Here is a 27,660-nt window from a genome sequence, read left to right as displayed (position 1 = left end):
ACAGGCAAACTACACTGAACGAACTGCATTCTCAGACTCAACCTCTGGCTTCCTGCGCACACTGTTCCCTCTGCCTGCAAGTCCTCTTCCTTCTAACTCCCTTCCCGCCACATCTACACACATGGTGGCACAGCAGATCAACTGATAATTCTGCTTTTCTTCTCTGTTGTATGTCACTTCTTTGAAAGTCTTCCTGATTTTAAAACTGGTTAGGAACACCCCCATCAAGATCCTTAACTTCCCACACCTCTCCGTACCTTCGTCTTTATCACTATTAGTAAATTTCACGAGGACAGTCACTACACCTGGTTACAAGTATACTCTGCAGTGTTGAAGAAACTAGTGAGTGTGCACTACTTGCATACCTCTTTAACTAAAATGGTCTAGAACTTAAAATGCTACAGCTAACCATCTCATTGGTTTATACAGCCCTTAACATGAAATGGATTTCTTATTTTCTATCACATAAGCTTATGGAACTAATGCTCTAATATAAATACACCATATTTTGGAAGAGGTAAACTTTAAGTAAGGTTAACTTGTCTGTCAAGTTGAAGAAATTTTAGAAGATTACATTCAGAAAATTCTTAACACATAGTGAAAAGAGACAATAAAAGGAGGCTTTTTTTATTCAAAGGTATAACTGGATAAGTAATTTGTTTACAACCATTCTTGTGAAATACTATTTTTTTTTTTAAAAAAATACGACCAACTTCTTTGCAAATAGCAGACACATACCTGAACTATGATGGCCCTAATTTTTGGTGGATAATGTACATGATTAGACAGAAACAGGCAAGCTCACACTGGTAGATTAACTATCAAATTGTCAGTCAAAACTCCGTTTGTGGCCTCCACTTCTTGATCGATTTCTGTTTCCATTCCGTCTTCTACCATCTTGTCGACTTCCTGAGCGACTCCCCTGTCGACTCTGTCTACCTGACCTGCCACCAGATCGGCCACCTGAGCGGCCTGACCGGCCAGATCTCCCACTTGACCAGCTACTCCTCTGTCTGGAATTAGATGTGTTTCCATCATAATATTCTTCAATTTCAGGTAATTTGGCTGGCACTGAAAGTATCCAGTCTGAATCATGCCACTCTGCCTGTCAGGGGAATTTACAGAATATAAATGCAAAAGAGAAGCCATGAGTAAGAAAGCGAGTAAAAAGCCTTTTTCATATTCTTTGTTAATTAAAGTCCATATTATTTTTGGTTTATACATTTTAAAAGAAAGCACCATCTGCTTTGTCCATACAAAGAAAAAGGCCATTAATAAGCAGTGCATTATTCTGAGCAAATAACATCAACAGAACCATGAAGTAAACAGTTGATAATGGAGATTAGAAACTGGCCAACACCAGCCAAAGACTGATGTATAGCTAGTGGAAACAATTTGGTATCACAGTACAAACTCAAGCCATATAAATCAGGGCGCTGAGTATCACTGTAATAGCTACATTAACTGTTCATTGTAAATGTTATGATTGATTCATTGTGTCAACTTGATAACAATAATCACTCTAGTTGACATCAGGGATGAGAAGAGACAAATACACATACTGCTAATGGATTTGGCAATCTGTTAACAAAATGTTAAAAATGCAAAACTTGTAAGCCAACAGTCAAACCGATAAATGTACAGCCATTCAGTATATATTACTGGAAATAATCTAACTTTCTGAAAAATAGGACACTCCATGGTCAATGTTAGGTGGTATGGCTAAATGCCAGTGAGTTATTAAAAATACACAGTGACACATACTTGTGATCCCAACACTTAAGAGGCTGAGGCAGGAGGACTGCTACAAGTTCGAGGTCAGCCTAGCCTACAAAATGAGGTCAAGGCCAGCTGAGTGAAACCCTACCTCAAAAAGACAAAAAAAAAAAAAAAAAGACACACAGGGTATAATGGTACATTTATAATCCCAGCTGGTCAGGAGGGTGAGCCAAGATGATCTCATGTTAAATACCAGCCTGGGCAACATAGCAAGACCTCCTCTAAATCAGTCATCCAATACAATTATTGAGATCAAACCAGACTCAGTAAGCATCAAATTACTACATATCAACTTCACGGGCCTCATATTAAAAAACATTCAGAGGACTGGGAATGCAGCTCAGTAGTAGGGTACTTCTCTTAAAGGTGTGAAGCCCTGGGTTCTATCCCCAACATGACATGAGAGAAAGGGGGGAGGAGAGAACAGAAAATTAAACAAGGAACACTAAGGAATTGTTGTTAGGGAGATTTGATTATAGTACTATCATATGAGTATGTTTTATTTTTTAAGACCTTAACATTCAGACACAGAGGACTGGGGGTGTAGCTCAATGAAATAGTACTTGTCTAGCATGTGTGAGGCCCTGGGTTTGAACTCCATCGCCATCAAAAATTTTTTTTAAAATAGCATAAATATGGAAACATACATGATTAAAATTATAGAGTGCCTAAAAGTTGCCTCAAAAGAATGGGACAACAGATGGAAATAGGGAAACAAACTGGCCATAAATTGCTAATTGCTGAAGCTGGGTGATGTGTACATGGAAAGATTCTATGTTTTATGGAGTATTTTTGTTTTTGTCTTTTTCAGATTAGACTCATTATGCAGTTTGGGCTGGCCTTGAACTCACTTTGTAGCCTAGGCTGGTCTCCAATTCACAATGATCCTCTTGAATGCTGGGATTACAGGAATGTGCCACCATGCCCAGCTTTATTTACTTGTTTACTTTTTTGTTTTTAAATTCACCCTGACCTTGAACTCACTTTGTAGTCCAAACTGGTCTTTAACTTGCAGCAATCCTCCTGAGGTCACAGCTTCCCAAGTGCTGGGATTACAGGTGTGCACTGCTAGACCCAGGCTAATTTTTTATGTTTGAAACTGATAAAATTTTAAGTTATGAGACAAACTGGACATTTTATATGCAGGAATTCTTTTTCTTTTAATGAAGACAGTCTCACTGTGTAGTTTAGGTCGTGTAGTTGAGTTCACTGTGTAACCCAGGCTGGTCTCGAACTTCCAGTTATTCTCCTACCTCATCCTCCTGAGAGTTGGGATTAGAGGTATGCCACCATTCTGTTATGTGTACTGATTCTTATTTAGGCATGATAACCATACTGTAACTAGGTTTTCCAAAGTAATCTTTTAAACACATTCAACTATTTAACAGATAAAAAGTTTAAAAATACCTGTAACTTTTCTGACTCAGTTGTGGGAACATCAAAGCAAACACCCTAAAGGCAAAATAAAATATTTTTATTTAGATGTATACAAGTTAGTTTTTACTAGTAAATTATTACTTGCTAATAACCTGACATTTGCTAAGAAAGAAGGTGTTAAATATGTTCCAAGGTTACTTGCAAAATTCAAAATAGATAATATATCACAACACAAGAAATTGACTGATTAATGTATTTCTAAATCTGAAAAAGCAATTAGGGGCTGGGGATTTAGCTCAGTGGCATAAGCACCTGCCTTGCAAGCAGGCGGTCGTGAGTTCGATCCCTAGTATGGATAAAAAGTTAAAAAAAAAAAAAAAAGCAATTAAATACAGTTTCTAATAAAATCTTATATACAGTAAGTATTTTCTAAAACTTTTTTTTTTTTTCCAAGACAGAGTCTCACCATGTAGTTCAGGATGCTGGCCTTGAAATCACTATGTAGCCCAGGCTGGCCTCCAATTCAAAGTGATCCTCCTGCCTCAGCCTCCAGAGTGCTGGCATTGAAGGCATGTGCCACCAGGCCCAGCGAGAACTTTCATAGATACTGTAACCAGCTTCATGTCCATTATAAAATAATCCTTCCAATAAATTCCTTTAAAAATTCAGTGAGGGGTTGGGAGTGTGGCTCAGCGATAAAATGCCTGCCTAGCATGTGCATATCCTGGGTTTGATCCCCAGCAAAAATAAATTGCATAGGCTGGGGATTTAGCTCAGCAGCATAAGCACCTGCCTTGCAAGCAGGCAGTCGTGAGTTCGATCCCCGGTACCGATAAAAATGAAAAAGACAAAAAAAATATATATATATATATAAATAAATAAATTGCATAGTTAAATTTTTAAAATTTAGTGCCAGAAAGTTTTTCTCCTGAAGACCTGCAGTGTTTATCAGGTAGTAAGACTGATAAAACCTAAAATGTTTCTTCTTTTTATTTTTTTATCGGTACCAGGGATTGAACTCACGACCATGCGCTTGCAAAATGTTTCTTCTTTACTCTTAGTTGCCTGTAAGTAGAAAGTTAATTTAACACTCAACAAACTTGTCCTACTGATCTTTTTCCACTTTCTTTCTTCTCTCCCTTTTTCTTGTTAAGGTACATAATTGTTCCCTACTTGCCTCAAATTGTTGTGGAAAATAAGTAACATTCAACCCCGAAAGATGATGATTTCCAATAAATAGTAATATTTATAATAAATTTCTATAGTAAAATTAAAGTAAATAAATACAACACCTTTTCTCAAAACTATTAGAAAAAAAAGTCACTAAGATTACAGTTTCGGGCCTGGGGATTTAGCTCAGCGGCATAAGCACCTGCCTTGCAAGCAGGCAGTCATGAGTTTAATCCTCGGTACCAATAAAAAAAAAAAAAAAAATTACAGTTCCAACTATTCTTTTTTGGGGGGTACCGGGGAGCGGATTCATGATTTCGCGTTTGCCAAGCAAGAACTTACACCACTGAGCTAAACCCCCGGTCCCATTTCTTTTCTTTTGAGTTTCAACTATTCTATTAAAGTACTTCATATCATTATCCTTGTTAAAGCAGAGTAGTGACATTTTTTTGTATTCTTTATAATACTGTTTAATCTTTGCATCACAAATCACTGAGTCTCAGAAAATAAACACACATGATACCTATCATGTATCCTATTGCAGCAGCTTAGATAAACTGGGTATTAGATACTCAAACCAAGCAAATGACTTGTAGCACTGGACGAGTAGGTTATTTATGTGTAACTCTTCAAATTTAAAACTGGAAACAAACCACACTCAAAACAACTATCAGTCATTCCAACAGGCTTGAAAAACAGAATAAGGAGAACAATTTCCTAGTCTTTATAAATATTCATGGTAAACTGACTAAAAAGCTTTTTAGTTATCTAGAAAAGCTTACCATATTTCCTTTTAGGAGGCACATTCTGGTAATTTGGGATACTGTATTACTGCTCAGCTTTCTGTTAAGTTCTTTCCAAGCACAGCTGACATCTTGTATTTCTTCTGAGCTCTCCAGAGTCATGGTCACAAACCCCTAAGGATTGTAAGTTACATTATGTTTTGAAAAACAATTACATTATGTTTTGAAAAACAACAGGAGCAGCAGCAAAACAATGCAATACTAACTCTATAGCCCTTCATAACTAAAATGTACGCTTCTTATGAGTCAACAACACAAGGCTTAAATAACTTTGAAGCTATGAAAAGACAAATGCTGACAGATCACTGATAGATCCATTGTTGAGTGCACAGCTATAAAGACAATTTAATTCTAACCATCATGCCTTAAAAGACCAAAAGAAAAAAGAAAAGATAAGAAAAAAAAGCAAGCCTCAGAGAAAGATAAAGTAACAAAAATGTTGAAGGAGTAAAAAGTTAAGATTTGGGTGGGAAAAAAAAGGCCATAAAACTCCTTCAACTTCTGAAAGATTATTAGATAACCAACAATTACTTGTTATATAATGCTTCACGGACAAACAGATCAAAATGAAGATAAAGACAAACATTCACCTAACATATTTATTGACTGCCTCCAATATGTCTGCCAGAAACAAAAATTTAAGCAGTAAATGCTATTTCTCACAGAGGTGTATTAGTGGTGGTTGGGGCGGTTTGGACAGTAAAGTAAGTGAGAATGTCACTGTAATAAGCATCAAGAAAAAAAATAAAGTAGGGCTAGAGAATGAGTAAGAAAAGGAATAAGCTATTTCACAAATCAGAATAATCAGGAAAAACCTCTAATATGGTGGTATTTGAACAGAAACCAGAATGGATTAAGGAGGAAGCACATAGGCATCAAAGAGGGAGAAATTCAAAACAATGAAAGTAAGTATAACAGCCTTGTGTAGGGCCAGGCATGTGACACACCTGTAATCCCAGCACTTGGATCACTATAAAAGTTCAAGGCCAGGCTGGGCTGCCTAGTGAGTTCAAGGCTAGCCTGGATGCATAACAAGACCCTGTCCCAAAACCAGAAAAAGAAAAGAAGCCTGTGTACGAGTGGATGAATGTTTAAGTAAAAGTAAGTAGGGAGGTAGCTGGGACAAAAAGGGGAAATGGTAAGAGATAAAGTTGCAGAGAACACCCCATAGCACACTCACTGTACCACAATCTCCGGGTGAACATGTTCAAGATGGGGCTGCAAGTCACATGTTTGCTGCCTAGTGATTTCACCCACTGGTAGTTCACATGCAGTGACTGTTCCATGTATGACTATACCACTTCTACCATCAGTGACACAAGCTGGCAGGAACATTTTAACTCATAAAAGAAATTTGAAACCACTGACACATGTTTCTAAGATAGTTATTCAAAGGTTTGATGACATATCTGCCAGAGGAGGAGTTCTTTTTGGTTTTTGGTGTTTTTCAATACTTTTGATTGAACCCAGGGCCTTCACACTTACCTATATTTCTTTGCTTTTTAATTCTTAACTTTGATAGAAGGTCTTCTAAGTCACTGAGTTGCTGAGGCAGGTTCATCCTCCCACAGTGCTAAGATTACAGGCATATGCCACCAGGCCTGGCTAAAATATACTTTTCGAATAAGAAATCATAGAGATGCTATTTAAAGAAGTGACTGAATGTTATGCACTACTAGAGCTGGGTGTAGCGGCCACACCTCTAATCCCATCACTTTGGAGGCTGTAGCAGAAAGACTGCTATGAGTCTGAAGCCGTTCTTAACAGTATAGCAAAATCCTATCTCAAAAAAACAAAAAGCATTGCTAGCACTAGAACAATTTGACATCATAGCCTCCTGATACAATTCAGTATGAAGTATACAATATTACATATAAAATACTCTTTATCAAAAATACTCAGTCTGAGACCAGGGATACAGCTCAGCAGTACAAGTCCCTATCTGACAAACTCGAGGTTGTGAGTTCAATCCTTGGTACCAAAAAAAAAAAAAAAAAGAAAAGAAAAAACAAATTCAGTCTGGGGCCAAGGATTTCACTCGGTGGCACAAGTGCTTGCCTGACAAGATCATGAGTTCGATCCCTGGTACAAAAAAAAAAAAATTTCAGTCTGAATATTATAAAATCATATTTTGACAATACTTCTGCTTGACTCTGGATATGAGCAAAAGTAAATGATGAAGGAACAAAAAATTCAGACAAACCCCAAAGGTGAACTCTACCAAACAACTGACCTAAACATTTAAAAAATCAGTATGAAAAATAAAGATGGGGGAAAAAAAAGAAAAAGATGAGGAAACTGTTCCAAACAAAGAGACTAAAGAGACATAACAGTCAAATGCAACACATGAACTTTAACTGGATCTTGAATTTTTATTTTTATTTTTATTTTTTGGTACCAGGAATCAAACTCATAACCTCACGCTTGCCAGGCAGGCACTTACACCATTGAGCTAAATCTCCAGCCCAATTCTAAGTTTTTAAAATAATACATGCAGGAAAGAAAACAAAAACAAAAACATGTAGGTCACATGAGGTGCCACATGCCTATAATCCCAGCACTGGGTTCTGAGGCAGGACTGCCTTAAATTTGAGGCCAACCTGGGTGAGTTCATGGTCAGCTTAAACTACATAGGCAAACCCTGCACCCTAAAAAATCATGGACACATATGTATGAAGAGGATGAAGCTGCTCAACAGTAAATCACCACCAGCATTCAGCTGAACTATCAACATCTGCCAGGTGAAAATCATCAAATGTCCCAATTGTACTCATCTGAGCTATATCAAGTCACATGCCAGTTAACCTGCCCTGCCCCTATGCTCTCCTACCACTGGATGAGCCACCCAAAATTTCAGCCCTGTCATTCAGAAGTCCTGCAGGCAAGCTGTTACGTTATAGAGGTCTCTTGGGATATGTGCGTGCATGTATGCGCACCCATGTGTGTTCACACACTCAATCCTCTGTCTCCCTACTCAGACATAAGAAAACTTTCTTATTGATGGGTCCCCTTATCTACGGTTCCCCATACTTACACTTAAAAAAAGTAACATATCTTTGCACCACTTGCAATCAATGGCTCCAGGATAATATGTTTTATTTATTTATTTATTTACTTAGGTAGTGGGGATTATATTCACAACCTCACAGTTGCCAAACTGTGTTGCTGAGCTATATCCCCAGCCTAGTATGGTATGTTTTAATACTGACCAACCTGGTCACCGGCCATGCCAGTCAATGTTATACACATCTCTATACACAACACAGTCCTTACTTTGCCTCCTATTGTGTTAACTGTATAGAATTTATTTCTACTATACAGAAACTACTTCTCACTTTTACATGGTTCCATGGCAACTAATTAAATGAAGAACAAATTCGGAGCTGGGCAACTATGCTGGCAGATGCCTGTTATCTTAGCAATGAGAAGGCTGAGGCAAGAGGACAACTACCAGCCTGGGCTATACAGTGAGCTCAGCGTATTTTTAAACTACACATTGAGACCCTGTTTTTATTTAAAAAAAAAAAACAGGTTTTGAGATTCTGATGTGCAAGTCTTGGTACAGTATTGTGTGAAGGACAATTTGCATAAGATAAACATTTTTGGGACAAGGTAGCAAATCTGTATATGCACTAGTAATCTGATAAATATATAGTCATTATTTTTATAGATAAGATTACAATACTGTGATTACCTAGGAGAATATCTTCATTCTTAAGAGGATGCAAGCTGAAACATTTAGGAATGGTATAAGGCTTCCACTTTTAATTGTTTTAGCAAATAGTACATAGATGACTGGGAATATACCTCAACAGCAGAGCTTGCCTAGCACTGGGAAATCCTGGGTTCAATCAATAGCAAAAAACCCCAAAAGTATATATAAAGATATAAAGCAAATGTAACAATATTAACAGTTGTTGATTCTTGGTGCATAGTATATCATTACTTAGTATATGGCTTTCAGTTTTCCTGTAAGCTTGGAACTATGAAGGTGAAAGCTGCTCCCCCCAAAACAATCAAGGGGTAGACCAGGCATGGTGGCCCATACTTGTAATCCCAGCGCTCAAAGAGGCTGAGACAGGAGGATCGTTGTGAGTTCAAAGCCAGTCTGAGCTACATAGTGGGTTCAAGCTCAGCATGAATTACATTAATAAGACCTGTCTTCAAAAAGGCAACCCCTCACCCCTATGAAAAAAACCAGGTAGAGGACAATGAACTTTTACTAAAAACGCAATTTGGTTTTACTTTTTTCCTATTGTACAAAAGGCACACTATATTAAAAGGATTAAATGCAATGTTCAGAGGCCAGGGATTTAGCTCAGCAATGTAAAGTGCCTGTTTGGCAAGCACAAGGTCATGAGTTCGATCCCTGGTACCAAAAATAAATAAATCAATGTTCAGTAATTATACAGTAAGTACCATGGGTCATTTTAACCTATCTTAAGCAAATACAATTTTTTTCTACCTTATCAGAGGTGATCAAAGAACGTGGTTCAAAGCTCGATGCACCAGAAATGTGGGCTAATGCTGCAGCCAAAGCATCCACCGCCCCTTTCTCTTCTATCAGTCTTTGAGCTGATGGTCGGAAAAAATCAACAGCAGCATAAGAAACAGAAGCCAGAGACCTATGATTTAAAAATAGTAAAATTTTTTGGTCAAGACACAGGGAAAAGGAAAGACAAAATGTATGAATGGGAAAAGAGAAACATTTTCATATTTTAATACTATTAAACATCTGCAGGTAAAACTGGTGATTAAAATGGTCTGATATTTGAACTAGGAGAGCTTAAAGATAAATAGCCTAATACATAAGAAAAAATTATTCAGCAAGGTCAGAAAGCATACCTGATGGCATCCATGCTTTTAGATTTAACTAAATCCATTGTAGAAGGAACACCTACACGTTTAAAAGTAATTCCCTGAAAATGAAAGAATTATATTAAAGAAAAATGGAAGTTGTCACAATTAATTCCTAAATTAATATTTGTTGAATTTTCATTTCTTAGACTTAAAGATTTCCAAGCCCTAGCAGAGGAAAAGATCTTCTTTCTATTAAATCATTTATTTATGTCTTTTTGAGACAGGGTCTTACTATGTGTTCAGGCTGACCTTGACCTCACTTTGTATCTCAGGCTGATCTTGAATTTATAATAATCCTCCTGCTTCAGCCTCCCAAGTGCTGGGATTACAGGTATGCACCACGATGCACAGCTTAAATCATTTATTATAAACCTCAAAAAGTGAAAAAAAAAAATTTAATTGCCCTTGCAAAACAAAGCTGACTCAAAAGGGTACAAAAAGTTGTTATTTAAAGGGGCTGGGAATTTAGCTCAGTGGCATAAGCGCCTGCCTTGCAAGTGCATGGTCGTGAGTTCAATCCCGGGTACTGGTTAAAAAAAAAAAGTTATTTAAATTTATCAAAGTTGTTCTTATTACCCCATCTCTATCTATCTATCTATCTATCTATCTACCTACCTACCTACCTACCTACCTATCTATTTATGGCACCAGGGATCAAACTTACAACCTCATACTTGCCAGACAGGCGCTTGGTTGGGCTGCTATGCTAGATCCCTGGCCCTGGCACCACATCTCTCTTTGCAAAGTATGTGAATAAATGGGCTGGGGGTTTAGCTCAGCAGCATAAGCACCTGCCTGGCAAGCACAAGCATGAGTTCAATCCCTGGTACCAAAAAAAAAAAAAAAAAAAAAAAAAAAAACTCCAAAGTATATGAGTATATAAAAATACACATCATAAAAATGTGGAAAAATATGAAATATACAAAAAATTTAGACCACAAAAAAGTACAACTTTTAATAGCAACTGGCTACTATGCCTTTATCAGTATAAATTTAATTATCACAGCAAAACAATATCACAGTACTCTTTATAGTGCTGGACTGATAAAAGCAAAACAATATCACAGTACTCTTTATAGTGCTGGACTGATAAAATGAAATCACAACATACTTCTGATTTCAATATCAAAGGGCAAATTCAAGGGGAAAATGAGAACATTACCTACTCTGTTTTCACAATAAAAGCTGTATTAGAAACAAAGTCTTGCAGCTAATATAAATTTAGCTCTCCACATGCTTCAGTACTAAATGTAGTTTACACTGCGAAAAGGAAGATCTATTTGCAAGAACAAATATAAAAAGAGCTCTCTTCTGAGACATCATGTAGGTAATAAATTATAGGCTGAAGTAATACTTACTGCTTTTTGTTCCACATATCTTAGTTGACCTCTTTCTCTCGGTTGATAAAAACATATGCAAATCCCTGTTCTGCCAGCTCTCCCTGTGCGTCCAGAACGATGAATATAGGACTCAACATCCTAAAAATAAGAGGGAATAATTTTTAAAATTTGGCAAGCTCCGTAATAATCCAAGTATGCAAACAATAATGCTAATAGTCATAATGACTCTAACAATATTAGTACTTCAATATTGTTGCAATTATGAAAACCACAAATCCCTGGCACCCAAAAAAATATGTTGGTACCCCAAAAATACCAAATTTATATGGCAGAATTTAGGGGTGAAGGAAGCTATAATTTAGGAATAGCTCCTGAGAATCTGAAGGGATCCCAGATACACTGTCAGTGAGCCCACTTCTTTTTGTTTTTGGTACCAGGGATCAAACTCACGACCACGTACTTGCAAGGTAGGCATTTAAAAGCTTTTCAGTCAGCTAACCGAAAGTTCTTTCTATGCAACTTTTTATAATTTCCCCTTGTGCTTCACAGCCTTATTGTTAAGATCAAGTGTATAACTTTCCTCATGCCCAAAGTTTCAAATCCAAACAATGAAGAAAACAAAACAAAACAAAACAAATCCAAGTATACAAGGGCATATGTAATACATTAACAAAACCAAGCTAGGTCCCAAGAATAAATGGCATATTTTTCACATTCTATGCAATCTTTGTAAATAAAAGAGTGATTTAAAAAGTTGCTCTTATTTTTCCCAAATTTAATCCTGTTTCCTACCTGTGGAGGAGAACTCTGAATCACCAGATCAACTTCAGGAATGTCCAGACCACGGGCAGCCACATTGGTGGCCACCAAAACTTTAAAACTACCTTCTCTGAAGCCTTTCAGTGTAATTTCTCTTTGTGACTGTGCAATGTCCCCATGTAAACACTGGGCATTCTATTGAAAAAAAGATGGAAAGTTAAGTATACAGCTTATATTTACAATTGATAGTACTCTAACACCATTCCATCTGTGTTTTTTGTTTTTAAATCTTCCTGTTTTTAATCATTAAAATAATTCATTTTTTAAAAAAAAATTACAGAAAATATTTAATATTTAAAAGCTTCGCTACTGCCAGTCTCTTAGAAATAATTCATTGTTAAAAATCTGGTGGGTATTCTGTCAGGTGTTGTTTTGTTTTGTTTTCTTGCAATGGCAGGAATGAATCCAGGGCATCATGCATGCCAGGAAATTGCTCCACCAGTGAGCCATAACACCAGCATGAAGATTGTCTTGTCTTTTCAAGCACTTAAAGTATGTCCCTCATTCACATATACTAGCATATACTATAATTTTATATGTTCATTTATACAAATGGGATCATAGCTTTCTATGTATTGCTTGGCAAGCTTATTGATCTCCCTATTTATTTATGTACAGAACACAGCGGCCCTCTACCACTGAACTACATCCCAAATCCCTTTTGTACTTTTAGCTTCAAATTCATCATTCTTCTGCCTCCATCATCTTCCATTGCCCACCCTGCATACACTTGCTTTTTTTTGTTGGGGGGTGGGTACCGAGGATTGAACTCATAACCTCACACTTGCCACATAGGTGCTTATGACACTGAGCCAGTCCCTGCATACAATTTTTTCCCACAGATTCAGCGAAATTTATTTTAGGATAATTCTACTGAACATTCAGTTGTATGTAAGTCTTCTGCCCCCCGCTTTTTTTTCTTTTTTGTCTTTTTCCTTTTTATCGGTACCAGGGATTGAACTCACGACTGCCTGCTTGCAAGGCAGGCGCTTATGCCGCTGAGCTAAATCCCCAGCCCCCTTCTGCCCCTTTTAAGGGCAGTAGTAGGAACTAAACCCAGAGCTTTTGCACCCTTTTTTTATTGTTTGTTTTCAGATAGGGTCTCACTAAAGTTGTGAAGTTGTCTGGGCTAGGCTAGAACCTGTGATCCTTCTGCCCTATCCTCCCAGAGTGGTGGGTACAGGTGTGCACTACCACACTAGGCTCCAAATTTTCGCCTATAGAAAAACTGCTGTGGAGGCTGGGGATATAGCTCAGCAGCGTAAGTGCAAGGTTCTGAGTTTGATTCCCAGTACCCGAAAAAGAAAAGAAATACTGCTGTGATGAATGACCTTATACTTGTATTTCTACATTTCCTCATCTGTGTGTATTTCAATTCTAAAAACTGAATTTCAGAGTCAAAATTATGAGCATTTAGGGCTTGGATTATGCACATTTAGTGGAAGAACACCTACTAAGCATATACAAAGCCTCGACTGAATCTCCAGTACAACCAAAAACAAACAAAAAAACTTTACATTTATATTTTTAATAGCTACTTTTCAACTATTATTCATAATATCTGTTAACTTAACAGGCAAAAATGATTTCTCAAATGTGCTTTTTGTTTTGAGATTGGATCCTGCTTGTAGTTCAGACTGGTCTTGAATTCAAGGAGTCCTGGCTGGTCTTAAACACAAGGCAATAGCCCTATCTCAGCCTCCCAAATGCTGGGGTTACAGCATGTGTGGCCACCATGCTCAGGAATCCAAAATGTTGTTTTAATTTACATTTTTGTAACTTATAGCAAAGTTATACTGGCTTTGTCTTGCAAATAATTTTGCTAGTATTATAGGTAAATTTCCTAGTGTTCCTAGCCACTTTTTTGTTTGTTTGTTTGTTTTTATCGGTACCAGGGATCGAATTCACGACTGCCTGCTTGCAAGGCAGGTGCTTATGCCGCTGAGCTAAATCCCCAGCCCCCCTAGCCACTATTAAAGTGAAAAAGTTAAGAACTATTTGACTCCAATAGTACATAAGCTTTATTATCTAAATAATCCATGAATGAATTACCTAAGTACCTGCTAGGGGCCTGTGATTATGACACGTTCAAAAATAGTCATAAAGAAATAGTTCTGAACAGATGCTTTGCCAGGCATCTTAATAGAGTAGATACATGTGACAGCAGCAATAGATGCATTCCTAAGAAAGGAACCTAATTTAATCTCATTTGAAGGCAAGACAACACTAAAATTAGCAATGCTAGGGAACCAGCAGTCAAGTAAAAGATAGAACAAGACGTTAAGGAGTTTCAGGTAAGAAAATACATAAATAAATACTCTGCCCAGAAGATAAAACATCTGAGTACATTACTGAGTACATTACAGGTTAAAAAGAACTGTTCAGAGACTGAAAAGGAATATAAACTTTATCCTGCAGACGATGTGGAACAACTGAATATACACAGAAAACTATATGTACGTATTTTCTATTGTAGAGTAGAAGGAAACTTTGGCTACATGTACAAAATGCATTAGACAAGGATAAACAAAAGCTAGGACGACCCAGTTAGTGGGCTGCTGTAGGAATTGAGACACTATATCAAGTCTTGCTAAGGTAGTGGTCATGACCAATCTATTCACTCCACAAATATTTAGCAACCTGCAATATATCAGGTACTAAGGATAAAAGCTGAAAAATAAGATCAGATCTATTCTCAGGATCTTTATACTCCTGTGGAGGAGATAGCCCATACTCAAAAATCACTAGTCACAGAAATAAATTTAGCCAGTCAGGCATGATGGTGCACTACTGTAATACCAAACTCCAGGAGGCAGAGGCAAAAGAATCACAAGTTTGAGCCAGCCAGACCAACTCAGCAACACAGTAAGACCCTGTTTCAAACTAAAAAGCAAAACAAAGACCTGGGAATGTAGCTCAGAGTAAAGGCCCCGAGTTAAACTGTCAGTACCTTCAAACAAATTTAAAAATAGCTCAGTACAAAGATTAAATCTGTAGTACAGAAAAAAAAAAATTAAAAGGAAACTAGGCCCTGAAGTGGAGCTCAGCAGTAGAATGTATAAGGCCCTGGGTTCAACACCTAATACATTAAAAATTTTAAAAAATCTAACTGTTTAGCTCTGGTAGATGCCATTACTACTTTTCACCTAAATACCAGTCACTGTGCAGAAGAGAAATTCTATACTCCTTAAGACAGAAACTGACTGAGATGGAAATTCTCCCATCTCTGTAGCAAGGAGACTCAACCCTGAGATAATGCAACTGTCTACAAGACAGCTGCCAAGTGTCCCACAGCAATAACAGGACAGTTCAAACACCAGCTGACACTACACAATTAGTTAAAATGACACTGGAGAAAATGGTGACAGCATAGTCTTTATCATCGGTTCTCACATGAAGGCAAACAACTAGGAAAAGAAGAAAAACACTTCCAGATGATAACTGTATGTATACACACACACACAAAACTAAGTGACTTCTCAAACATGAGCAGAAGGGCCAATCTGCTAGTCCGAAGAACAAGACATTCCCTGGAAAGCATCTTCTCAAGCAAACTGCTAAAAAATAAGAGCTATGGCTGGGAAAGGTTTTGCACACTCTAAGTGACTATGCAAGGTCTGCAGAGGCTAGCACAGCACTGGTACTCAGGCCTAAATTTTCCAAATCAACAAGCAAATGCTCCCTTTCCAGGATAAAAGCTCCACGTGAGGAGAAACTGCTGGGCTCAGAATCCAAACTAAGGGTGCCACGGAAAATAGAAACAAAGGAAAGAAAAGATCCAGATAAAAGTGAGGACGCACGCAGCTGAAGCTCAGAAGTGAGAGAACTCTTTTCTTTGTAATGCTCTATGGAGATATAATTGCAGACCACATTTTAAAACACTAACACAAATAACGAAAACAGTGGCTCTAAAGCTGTGAAGCTAAAAAAACAAAAAACAAAAAACAAAAAACAAAAAACTTCTGAACCACGCCTTTCCATTCAAATTTCAGATTAATTTCATCTAAAAACAAGCAAAAGAGGCCTCGCCAAAGGGCCTGCACTCTATGCTCTCCAAGAGTGGTGTACCTTTTTAAAATTTTACCTAATAAGGGGCTGGTGATATAGCTCAAAAGCACAGGTACCTGCCTGGCAAGTGCAAAGTCCTGAGTTTGATTCCCAGTACCTGGGCCCCCTAAATAAATAAATAAATGCTGAGAGGAAGAAACAGAATAATATTCCCACAACTATGAAAGTGATCTAGAAAAACATGTCTACAAAATGCATTAGACAAGGATTCCAGTAATTCCAGTACTTAGAGGCTGAGACAGAAAGATCACTGAGAGTTTGAGGCTAACCTGGGCTGCATAGTGAAACCTTGTCTCAAAAAGACAAAATAAATAAGTAAATAGAAAAACATGTTCACAAATAGATGAAAGCACAGCATTATGTTTCTGAATGAGCAAAAAGAAGCTGATTTTACTTTTTAAATTTCTTTTGTAGTGGTGGGGATTGAACTAAGGTCTCACACATGCTACACAAGAACACTACTGTTGAGCTATCAACTGGACTTGCAGGTGCTACACCACTGAGCTGTATTATCAGACCCAGTTTTTTTGTTTTTGATTTTCGAGACAGGGTCTCCGATATAGTTCAGACTGGCCTTAAACTTGCTAAGATCCCAGGCTGGGCTCAACACATGACATTCCTCCTGCCACAGCCTCCCTTTAGGATTACAGATATGCACCACCACACAGGGCAGGTAAACTTTTAAATGACACATTAAAGAAAAAAATCAAAGTAATAAAAATTAAAATACACAATAAAGTAACTCAAAAAAAAAACATTTTCACAAATGAAGACTACACTAGAAGAAATACAGCTGTGTGTGACAGCACATGCCTGTAGTCCTAGCACTTGGGAAGCTGAGGCAGGACAATCATGAATTCGAGGTCAGCCTGGCCTACACAGCAAGACTGTCTCAAAAAAGAATGTAAGACAGTGAACATATGGGGATGCCTTAAAAATGGGAAATTTTAAAAATAAAGATGAGATAAAATGACAATGGAGAGTAGAAAAAGAAAGCCAACATACTCATGACAAGAGTCACTAAAGAAGAAAACCAAACTTGGACTGTACAAATACTAAAAATTGAGCTGCACATTGTGGAGCATACTTGCAATGCCAGGACTTCAGAGGCTGTGGCTGTGAATCCTAGGCCAGCCTAGATTACACTGCAAATTTCTGTCTCAAAAAATAAATAAAATAAAAATCGGAATTCAAGGACTAAGGATGCAGCTAGGTAGGTAGTAGAGCACTTGCCTGGGAAGTGTGAGACTCTGGGTATGATCCTAGGACCACAAAAAGTTAGAATTATAGTTCAGGCTGGCACATCCCTATGTTCTACCAATTTGGAGGCTGAGACAGGAGGATCCTAAGTTTGAGGGCAGCACGGGCAACTCAGCAAAAGTGTCCCAATGTAAAAATTTAAAAAGGGGTAGGGATATACTTCAGGGTAGAGTACTTGCGTAGCATGTATAATACCCTGTGTTCAGTACCCAGTGCCAGCAAAAGAAAAAAGAAAATCTAAAACTACAAAATGTGTATTTTTATATACAAAAACAACAGCAAGGCTGGGGATATGGCTCAGCAGCACAGACCCTGCCTGGTACCAAAAACAAAAACAAAACACCCACAAACTCTAACACTAAAATACATCCTAGTTGAAATACACACTTTTGGGGGCTGGAGATTTAGCTCAGCGGCATAAGCACCTGCCTTGCAAGCAGGCAGTTATGAGTTCGATCCCTGGTACTGATAAAAAGGAAAAAGCCAAAAAAAAAAAAGAAATACACAAATACACACTTTTTTGGGCAGTATTAGAGGTTGAACCAGGGCTTCACACGTACTAGCCAGGTGTTCCACCACTCAGCCATATCTCTAGAACCATTGCTACCATTTTTGTTGCTGTTTTGAGACAGGATCTTGCTGTGTAATTCAGACTGGGTTTGAACTACGTAGACCAGGCTGCCCTTGAACTCAAGGCAATCCCCCTTGCCTCAGCCTCCTGAGTGCTGGGATTACAGACATGTACCAATACACTTAGCTATAGTTTATGTTTCATTTTGTTTTGTGTTTGAAATGGGGTCTGGCTATGTTGCTCAGACTGTTCTCAAAACTCTTCAACCTCCTTAGTAACTGGGACCATACACATGTGCCACTACACATAGGCACAAAATTTTAAAAAGAATTTCAATCATAAAGAAAAAAGTCAAACTGGGAGCTGATTTTATTTTTTTTGTAGTAAATGCTATATTCAAAAAATAGTTGAAAAAACATTTTAAGATTTTACAAAAAGAAATGTCAAGGCAAGCATGATAACACATGCCTGTAACCCCAGCACTCAGGAGGGTGAGGCAGGAGGATTGCTGAGTTTGAGTCCAGCCTGGGCTCCACACTAGGTTCAAGACAGCTTAAACTTCATAGTGAAATCCTGTTTCAAGAAAAAAAAAAAAGAGAGAGAGATACAGAGAGAACTAGACACCATACAACCTTATGCCTCCTATTTCTCATATGAAATAACTGTGCTTTAAACCCATGACAACAGAATCATTTAGAGCTTTCAATGATACACACAGCATGCCCCAGGTTTGCCACCACTGCCCTAAACAACCAACCAAACCTAAATTTGCAGAGAATAAAGGAGTGGGAACATGTTAAAAAACATCATAGAAAAGCAATATGAGATTTAAAGAAACTTAGTTTCATAAACAACAAAATCTACAAGGAAAAGTAAAGGAGAAATCCATGTATTGATTAAGATAAAACCATAAAATCTAAAAAATGCATTTGGATCCAGAGTCTATAAAAATAAAAGACTAAAAAAATAAAAGCACTGCCAGGCATGGTGCCCATGACTGTTATCCCAGCACTCGGGAGGCTGAAGCACAAGGATTGCCATGAGTTTAAGACCAGCATTGGCTACATAATGAGTTTAAAGGGAACCTGGACTACATAGTGAGACCCTGTCTCAAAACACAAAAACAAAAAAATAAAAACCAAAAACCATTTATAAGACAAAAACATCTGAACATTGATTGATATTTGACAGTATTAACTACTATTAACCACCACTAGCCTGTATTTTTATTCATTTTTTCTGGCACTGGAATCGAACTCACGACCACGCGCTTGCAGGGCAGGCACTTATGGTGCTGAGCTAAATCCCCAGCAAGCCTCTATTTTTAAATCAAGGTGTATATCTTTTTGTGACTGTGTGTATGTATGTGCGTGTGTGACCCTGAGGATTGAACCTATAGTCTTTGTACTAATCTATACTCCCAACTTCTTACTTTTTTGAGACAGGATTGCCAAAGCAAGACTCAAACTTACAATCCTCCTGCCTCAGCCTCCTACGTGCTAGGATTTCAGGCATATGCCACATGTCTGGGTTTCATCCTTTACTTTTAGAAATATATATCCAAATGTTTAGGAATGTAGTATCTATAGTTTGCATCAAAATTAATTGTTAGTCAGGTGTGGTGGAACATGCCTGTAATCCCGGCACTTGGGAGGCTGAACAGGAGGACTATTGAGTTGAGACCAGCCTGAACTACAAAAGTGAGCTCAAGGCTAGCCTGAACTGCATAGTAAGAACCTGTCTTAAAAAGACAAAAACAAACAAACAAAGAAAACAAAAAGGGAAGGAGAAGGAAAGGAAAGGAAAGGAAAGGAAAGGAAAGGAAGCAAGAGGGGACAGACAGAGGTAGAGAGAGAAAGAGTAGGGGAGGGGGGGAAGGAGGGCGGCTGGGAGGAGGGAGGGAGAGAGGAAAAAAAGAAAAGGGGAGGGGAGGAGCTTGGTAGAACAGCACCCTTGGGTTTGATCTCCAGTGCCATAAAACAAAAAATTTCTATCCTGATTTAACAGGATGCAGGAGGCTGGATACAACTTTTGAGTTAAACTCAATTTCGAAAATGACTATGAAGTATGGTCCACAGAAGACAGTATTTTTGAATGATACATCCCACAGCCTCAATTAGAGAAAACGAGCCCAAAGAATTACCTGTTTTATGTGTGGGTTCATGGCCATTTCAGTTACATTCTTCTTGGTCTCACAGAAGATAATGGCCCTCCCTTCAGACCCACTGTAGACTTGCAGGACGTCTCCAATAACTGCTGGTCTCTGAGACCAGTGACACTGGATAGCCAAATGCTTAGGGGGAAAAAAGGTGAAATAGCTATTTGGTTAAAACTACTGAGAAAAGTTTCCCTTACACTTTTTTTTTCTATCTGGTCAAGAGTTGGCATTCCTGGAAAACTATGAAACAGACTTTTCTTAATTCCACTTAAAAACAATAAATAAATGAACATCAATATGTTAAAAGACAAAGTTGTAGTATATACAAAAAACAAATAGTCTAAAGCAATTTTAGAATCTTCTGGTAACATGAAAAATATAAATGAACTTCAAAAGATGTCAACTGAATTAAGTCTTACAGGAAAAGCATATACATAGCATAATTTATATGAAGTTCTACAATAGGTAAAACTAATCTACAGTGAAGAAAATCACAACAATGGGTGTTTCTGGATGAAGAGGACTCCAAAGGGGACTTTGCAGTACAACAGAAAAACTCAGAATTTTGAAAATGGTTTGGATTACGTGAAATTGTTAAAACTAAGCAATGCATACTTACTTTAGTGCATATAAACACAGTCTTAAAAAGTGGGATTACATGACTAATGCTCAAAAACATCCTAAGAGAAGTCAGCCATACACACAAAACACTTACACACGATATGCAGAATAGGTATGTCCATAAATAAAGAAAATGGGTGGTTCCCAGGAGCCAGGGATAGGAGGGAATGGCGAGTAAAACCACCTCATGACTATGGGCTTTCCTGTTGGTATGAAAATGTTTTGAAATAAAAGGTGACACTGAATTCTAGACTTTAAAGTGTTTACCTTAGGGTAGTAGTGCACACCTATAATCACATTCTGGGAGGCTGAGGCATTAAAATTGCAAGTTTGAGCCCAGCCTGGATACCTTAGCCAGGTTGTCTCAAAATATAAAACAAGTCCTGCCTTTAATCCTCAATTCCCTCCCCCTATTCGTACTTTAAATTATTTTTATATTTATGTGACTGGGGATATAGTTTAGCATGACACTGCCTGCCTGGCAAATGCAAGGTCCTGAGTTCAATTCCCAGTACAGAAAAAGCCCAAAGCAAACCAAAAACAAAACACAACACTTGCTGGGCACAGTATTGCATGCCTATAATCCCAGAACTCAGGAAACTGAGGTGGAGGATCTCTCTCAGTTCAAAGTCAGTCTGGGCTGGGCTGACTCAGCAGCATAAGCGCCTGCCTTGCAAGCGTGCAGTTGAGTTCAATCCCAGGTACCAAAAAAAAACTAAGTCAGTCTGGGTGCATAGTGAGTTCAAGGCCTGGATACATAGTGAAACTGTGTCTGGGAGGTGGGGGATGTGGGGGTGGACTGTGAAAATGACTGAATATTTTGTTTCGTCTTTTTAAAACCCTTTAATTACCCTTTAGGTATATATACAATTACATGAACATGAAATGATGACTGGAATGTTTCAAATGCCTGGGTGAAGAATGTATGACAAGGGCTGGGGATTTAGCTCAGCGGCATAAGCGCCTGCCTTGTAAGCAGGCAGTCATGAGTTCGATCTCCGGTACTGATAAAGGAAAAAGACAAAAAAAAAAAAAAAAAAAAAAAAAGAATGTATGACATAAAGAGAATATATGAGAATATCTTAGCTATCTTTTACTTCATTTTACATTCTTATAAATCTTACAACTATTATAAAATAACAAAGCTTCATTTGATTATCCAGCATTATAAGTATTCTTTTCCAGAAATAATCACTTGATGTTTTTCAGATCTATTTTTATACTTTTATATATCTATCTAAAAAATCTATTTAGTACTACGGATGTATTTTTTAAATAGCATGATTCTGTAATTTGCTTTTGTTTTGTAGTGGGAATCAAATCCAGGTAACCAAGTTTCTACCTGTCACTCAAATTCATTCTTTTTATCTGCTGCCTTGTCCATAGATTATACTATAGTTCATCTAGCCTATTTTTTCCCACATTTGACTATATTTGACTATATCTATTATTTGGGAGAAGTGACAACATACGGTAAATATCTGATAGTCATAAATACTGCAAGTATTACTTTTTATTTTCTTAAAATACAGTATTGGTTTAAGTTTCATAGAATTACATTATCAACCTTTTCCCTTTGTTTCTTCTGATTTCTGTGTTGTGTGTGTGGGGGGGTGTGTGTGGGTGTGTGTGTGTGGTGAGATGGGAATGAATTCAAGGCTTTCACACTGACCTACATTTCCACTCCTTTTTACTTTGGGACACAATCTGGCCAAGTCATCAAACAGCCTAGGCTAGACTCAAATTTACAAACCTCCTACCCCATCTTGTTAAATGTGCTGGAGCTACCAGGTATGCACCACTACACCCAGCCATTTCTTCTGATTTTTGATTTGAAAAGCCTTCTTCTGTGATGCATACCTATAATCTCATTACTTGGGGGGCTGAGGCAAAAGAACTGCCATGAGTTCAAGACTAGCCTGAACTACAAAGTGAGACCCTGTCTCAAAAAAACAAAAGCTTTCCTTTCCCCAAGATAGCATGTATTCACTTACATATGCATTAAATTATTTCAGCAATTTTTTTGGTAGAGTGTAAGTATCTGATTTGTCATATTCCAAATACTTTCAACCAGGTGTGGTAGCACGTGCCTATAATCCTAGCACCTGGGAGGCCGAGGCAGGATTGCTGCAAATTTGAGGCCAACCTGGGGTACATAATTCAAAGCCAGCCTGAAGGACAGGAAGACTCTGTCTCAAAAAAAGGAAAAAAAAAAGCAAAATAAACACACACTTTCAGCCTGTCTCTATGGATGTTTATGGATCTTCTGTTATGACTTTTTATTCAGATGATTTTTTTGTTTCCTATTTATTCTATTCTGGTCCTCAGTTTTAGACTATAGAAATATGTATGTATCTGATTAGCTAAGGCCAGAAAAAGCAGCTTAGGCCTAAAGAGGAACACAAAACTGCAATTTAGCTTCAATGAATTTTAAAAGTACATTATCACTAAAAGCTAAAATCTATCATGCTGGAAAGCTACTTACTTCCACAGTAGTTGCAGCCTTTTGAGTCATTTTTCCAACAAGGTCAACCTGTTCATATCTGGATTTCATGTATTTTTTTGCAACTTTGTATACCCACTGTGGGCAAGTTGCAGAAAAAAGTAAAGTCTGAGGATTGTCTTCAGAATCTTAAACAAACAAAAAGAATTCAAATGTTTTCTTCACATCTCATACAGTAGCCAGGTCTTATAAATCACAAGCTTCAAAGAAACAGTTAAAAATTCAAAACTTTGGAAGAATTTTTGACATACAGACTTCACTGCAACTATTCAAACTTTCAGTTTTCAAAATTAGGGAACAGTATGAAGAAAAATGAGTTCATAAGAAAAGTGAGAAAGGAATGAATACAAGAAATCAGTAAAATGAGTTGTTAAATGTAACTATAAAGTACAAGAGAAAAGGCATAGATTGCTGGGCATGGTGGTACACACCTGTAATCCCAGCACTGCAAATGCTGAGGCAGGAGGACTGCCATGAGATCAAGGACAGTCTGGGCTAGATAAGTGAGTTCAAGATAAGCCTGCACTATAAAGCAAGACCTTGTCTCAAAAAATAAAATAAAATAAAATAAAATAAAAATTAAAAAACAAAAAACCCCAGAAAGCTGTAAAAATTAAGTATGTTATCATTTTTCTCAGGGAGAGAACAGATACCAAATTCATTTTAGTTTTATTAGAACAGCAGAGGACAATGTAATCAAAGTTATCAGATTAAAAAAACAATAAGCTTTTAAGATTGAAGAATTGCTAATGTGCTTGTTATGAATTAGGATATACCAGTTTTGTAGGATTCATGGATAATATCTTCCACTTGCTCAGCAAAACCTAAATCTAACATTTGATCCACTTCATCAAGTACAACATGGCGCAGTTTAGAAAGATCCAGGCGGCCGCTCTGCAGGTGGTCTTTGATACGACCAGGGGTCCCAACCAAAATGTCAATACCATTTCGAATATGATTTACTGTAAGGGGAGAAAAATGCCAGTAAAATGTAAAAATCAAATATCACATTATCTCATTAGATTTAAGTAAAAATTACATCTTTCCTATACATTTACTCACTTTGGCTTTGATATGATGTTCCACCATAAAAACATGCCACACTGAGTTTCCTAGTTATATCTTTGAAGTCTTTGGCTACTTGGTTTGCCAGTTCCCGTGTTGGAGCCAAAACAAGTACCTGAAAAAAAGAGGTTTAAAAAACAAAAGCACTTTTCTGAAAATGTACATACGGCTCAGGATACAGCTCAATGGAAAAATTCACACCAAACATTATGAGAACCTGGGTTCAACTGTATACCACTCCAAAAGCTGAAGACTTCTATAAATTCAGTCTACTTAATGGTTTTTAAAGGTACATTTAAAAACAGGAATCTCTACTAGATGTGGTGGCACATGCCTGTAATCCCAGCACTTGGGAGGCTGAGGCAATAGGATCACTGCAAGTTCGAGACCAACCTGGGCTACAGAGTGAGCTCAAGGCCAATCTGAACTACATAGGGAGATCCTATCTCAAAAAGGCCAAATAAATACAATAAAAGGAATTTCAACATTGATAATGTAAGTTTTTGACACAGTACAAAGCTGGGGGTGTAGGTCAGTGGTAAAGTGCTTATTTGGCACTTATTTTGGTTTAGATCCCAGCACCAAAAAAAACAAAGAACACAAACACATACACAAAACAACTTATATTATATCCTACTTCTATCAGGTCTCTTCAAAAACCACTTCCTCTGTGAAGTTCCCAAACCTCTTCTATACTCTGCCCTGTTTTTATTGCTTCTCCTCAGCACTCCCACCACCTATAGTTTTATTTTATATCTTTGCTGACTATTTCAAACAACTCGAACATAAGCTCCACGAAGGCAGGGACTGATGTCACTGTATTCCTTGTACTTTTAGGGACTAGTACAGAACAGATAATCAAAACATACTGGTTAAATGAATAAATATTCACCATCTACTAAGCACTGATACTTTACAAAATTATCTACTTCAATTCTCACAAAAACTCTATGAAGCAGCATTAGCATTCCACTTCTATAGATGAGGAATAGAGTTTCAAAGAAGATATAAGGTTTGATCAAGCTAGATAGCTAAAAGGAGCAGAACTGGACTCTCTATTAACACCTTTCAAGGCAAAGTTGGGATTGTTCCCTACTTTTATTACTTGTAGTCTTTTCAGATTTCACCCAAGAACAGAACTCTCCAAAACAAAATGCTTGTCCCATAAACCAACACAAGCTAACTGACGTGGGATAGCTCATCCAATGCTATTATGATTAAATTATATATATATAGTATAATATATATTATATATATGAATTTGCTTTTACACTGTAGTGGCATGTAGTAGTCTATTAACAATTTGTTGTTATTGTTGTTTTGTTTTGTACCAGGGATCAACTCACAAACTTGTGCTTTCCAGACAAGCGCTTGGGCCACTAAACTAAATCCCTGACCCAACAACTTTTTTTTCGTACCAGGGATCAAACTCAGGATCTTGTGTTTGCCAGGCAAAATCTTGTGTCACTGAGCTCACCCTTTTCAAGATACAGTCTCACCATTTAGCCCAGGCTGGCCTCAAACTAGTGACAACCCTCCTGCCTCAGCCTCCTAAGAGCTGGATTACAAGCATGCCTAGGGTTATAGCCACACACCACTCACTATGCTTACTATTTTTAGTCATGTACCTACTCAAATTATGATGCTGGTTTTTTTCTTCTTCACTTTTACAAACCTTGAAGTACATACAGGTGCTAAAAAGGTCAAATTTTAGGCTAAAACTCTACTAGCACTCTGTTACTTAATTTTACTATTTATTACTTAAGATAGATCTTCAGTACAGAATTACAATTGTGCAGAAACCAGTAATACCATACCTATAAAAATCTTCACAAAAAAATCAACCAGTGACATCAATGATGTTGAGCAATTTTTTTCTTTTGGTATCAGGGATCGAACTCGTAACCTCACACTTGCCAGGCTGGCATTCATGCCACTGAGCTACATCCTTGGCCACATGTTGAGTACTTATTGAATCACCATATAAATTAATACCTCTTTACAAAACCCCTTCTTTATTTATTTTTTATTTTTTGGTACCAGGAACTGAACTCACGATCTCACGCTTGCCAGGCAGGCACTTATGCTGCTGCGCTAAATCCTAGCCCATAAAACCTCTTTTTTAAAAGCAGAAGTCAGGACTTCTAAAAAAAGAGTAAAGAGTTGCTGACCATACCAAGTATAATGTGTATGGTGCATGTGCCTGTTATGCCAGCACTGTCGGAGTCTGACACAGACCACATGTTCAGGGCTTGGCCTGGGCAACTTAAGAGACTTAGTGAGAGTCTGTCTCAAAACATAAAAGCAAGGGATCTGGGGAGACAGCTCAGTGGCATAAGTACCTGCCTTGCGGGGCTGGGGATTTAGCTCAGCAGCGTAAGCGCCTGCCTTGCAAGTGTGTGCTCGTGAGTTCGATCCCTGATACCGATAAAAAAGAAAAAAAAAAAAAAAAGAAAGTACCTGCATTGCAAATGCAAGGTCCTGATTCAATTCCAGTACCCAAAAAATTTAAATTTAAATTTAAATAAACCATAAAAAGGGCTGGACGGCTGGGGATTTATCTCAGCAGCATAAGTGCCTGCCTGGCAAGTACACAGTCATGAGTTCAACCCCCTGGTACCAAAAAAAAGGTCTCTTAAGTCTTGGGGCCAGGGATTAGTTCAAAAGTATAAGCACCTGCCTAGTGAGTGTGATATGGTGAGTTGGATCCCCGGTACAGGAAAAAAAAAAGGGGAGTTGGAAAAATAGCTCAATACAAAGGACCTGGGTTTAATCCCCAGGACTGTAAACTCACTCTCTCACATTCTCTCTCTCTCTCTCTCTCTCTCTCTCTCTCTCTCTCTCATTCTCTCTCTCTCTCTCTCTCTCTCTCTCACACACACACACACACACACTTCTAAGTACACTTAGAATACTCCCAAAATAAGACATGCTACCTTCAAAATACATGAAGTTTTAAAGACATCTATGACTCCATACACATTAAATTTGTATGCAATAACTATTTCACATCAGTTTTTCCTTATGTAAAAAAAATTAGTGTTGGGGCTGGGGATTTAGCTCAGCGGCATAAGCACCTGCCTTGCAAGCAGGCGGTGGTGGGTTTGATCCCCGGTACTGATTAAAAAAAAAAAAAATTAAGAGTTGTCCAGGTGGTTTAGCTTAGTGGCACAAGCACCTGCCTGTCAAGCATGATGTCAAGAGTTCAATCACCGGTACCAAAAAGGAAAAAAAAACTCAGTGTTTTTGTTTTAAGATCCAGATCT

General features: G+C 37.7%; 1 protein-coding gene across 2 annotated transcripts in view; it reads right to left on the bottom strand.

Annotated features, from left to right (window-relative positions):
• Nucleotides 1-598: 598 nt before the first annotated feature.
• Nucleotides 599-27,660, bottom strand: part of Ddx50 (DExD-box helicase 50) — a 37,273-nt gene continuing 10,211 nt past the window's right edge. For both annotated transcript variants that reach the window (XM_005005307.4, XM_003473664.5), the window contains exons 5-15: nt 24,392-24,509; nt 24,106-24,291; nt 23,312-23,457; nt 20,191-20,340; nt 12,122-12,283; nt 11,348-11,467; nt 9,975-10,048; nt 9,595-9,754; nt 5,109-5,243; nt 3,187-3,231; nt 599-1,105 (exon numbers count right to left, since the gene is read on the bottom strand). In XM_005005307.4, coding sequence (XP_005005364.1) covers nt 830-1,105; nt 3,187-3,231; nt 5,109-5,243; nt 9,595-9,754; nt 9,975-10,048; nt 11,348-11,467; nt 12,122-12,283; nt 20,191-20,340; nt 23,312-23,457; nt 24,106-24,291; nt 24,392-24,509 — 1,572 coding nt within the window. In that variant the 3' untranslated portion in view covers nt 599-829. The remainder of the gene's footprint in view (nt 1,106-3,186; nt 3,232-5,108; nt 5,244-9,594; nt 9,755-9,974; nt 10,049-11,347; nt 11,468-12,121; nt 12,284-20,190; nt 20,341-23,311; nt 23,458-24,105; nt 24,292-24,391; nt 24,510-27,660) is intronic.

Source organism: Cavia porcellus, unplaced genomic scaffold (genome assembly GCF_034190915.1).
Source record: "Cavia porcellus strain 051 isolate PalLab524CR breed Dunkin Hartley unplaced genomic scaffold, mCavPor4.1 scaffold_28, whole genome shotgun sequence".
NCBI classification, from domain to species: domain Eukaryota; kingdom Metazoa; phylum Chordata; class Mammalia; order Rodentia; family Caviidae; genus Cavia; species Cavia porcellus.
Note: the sequence above shows the minus strand (reverse complement) of the source record. Positions and strands in the feature narration are given on the sequence as shown.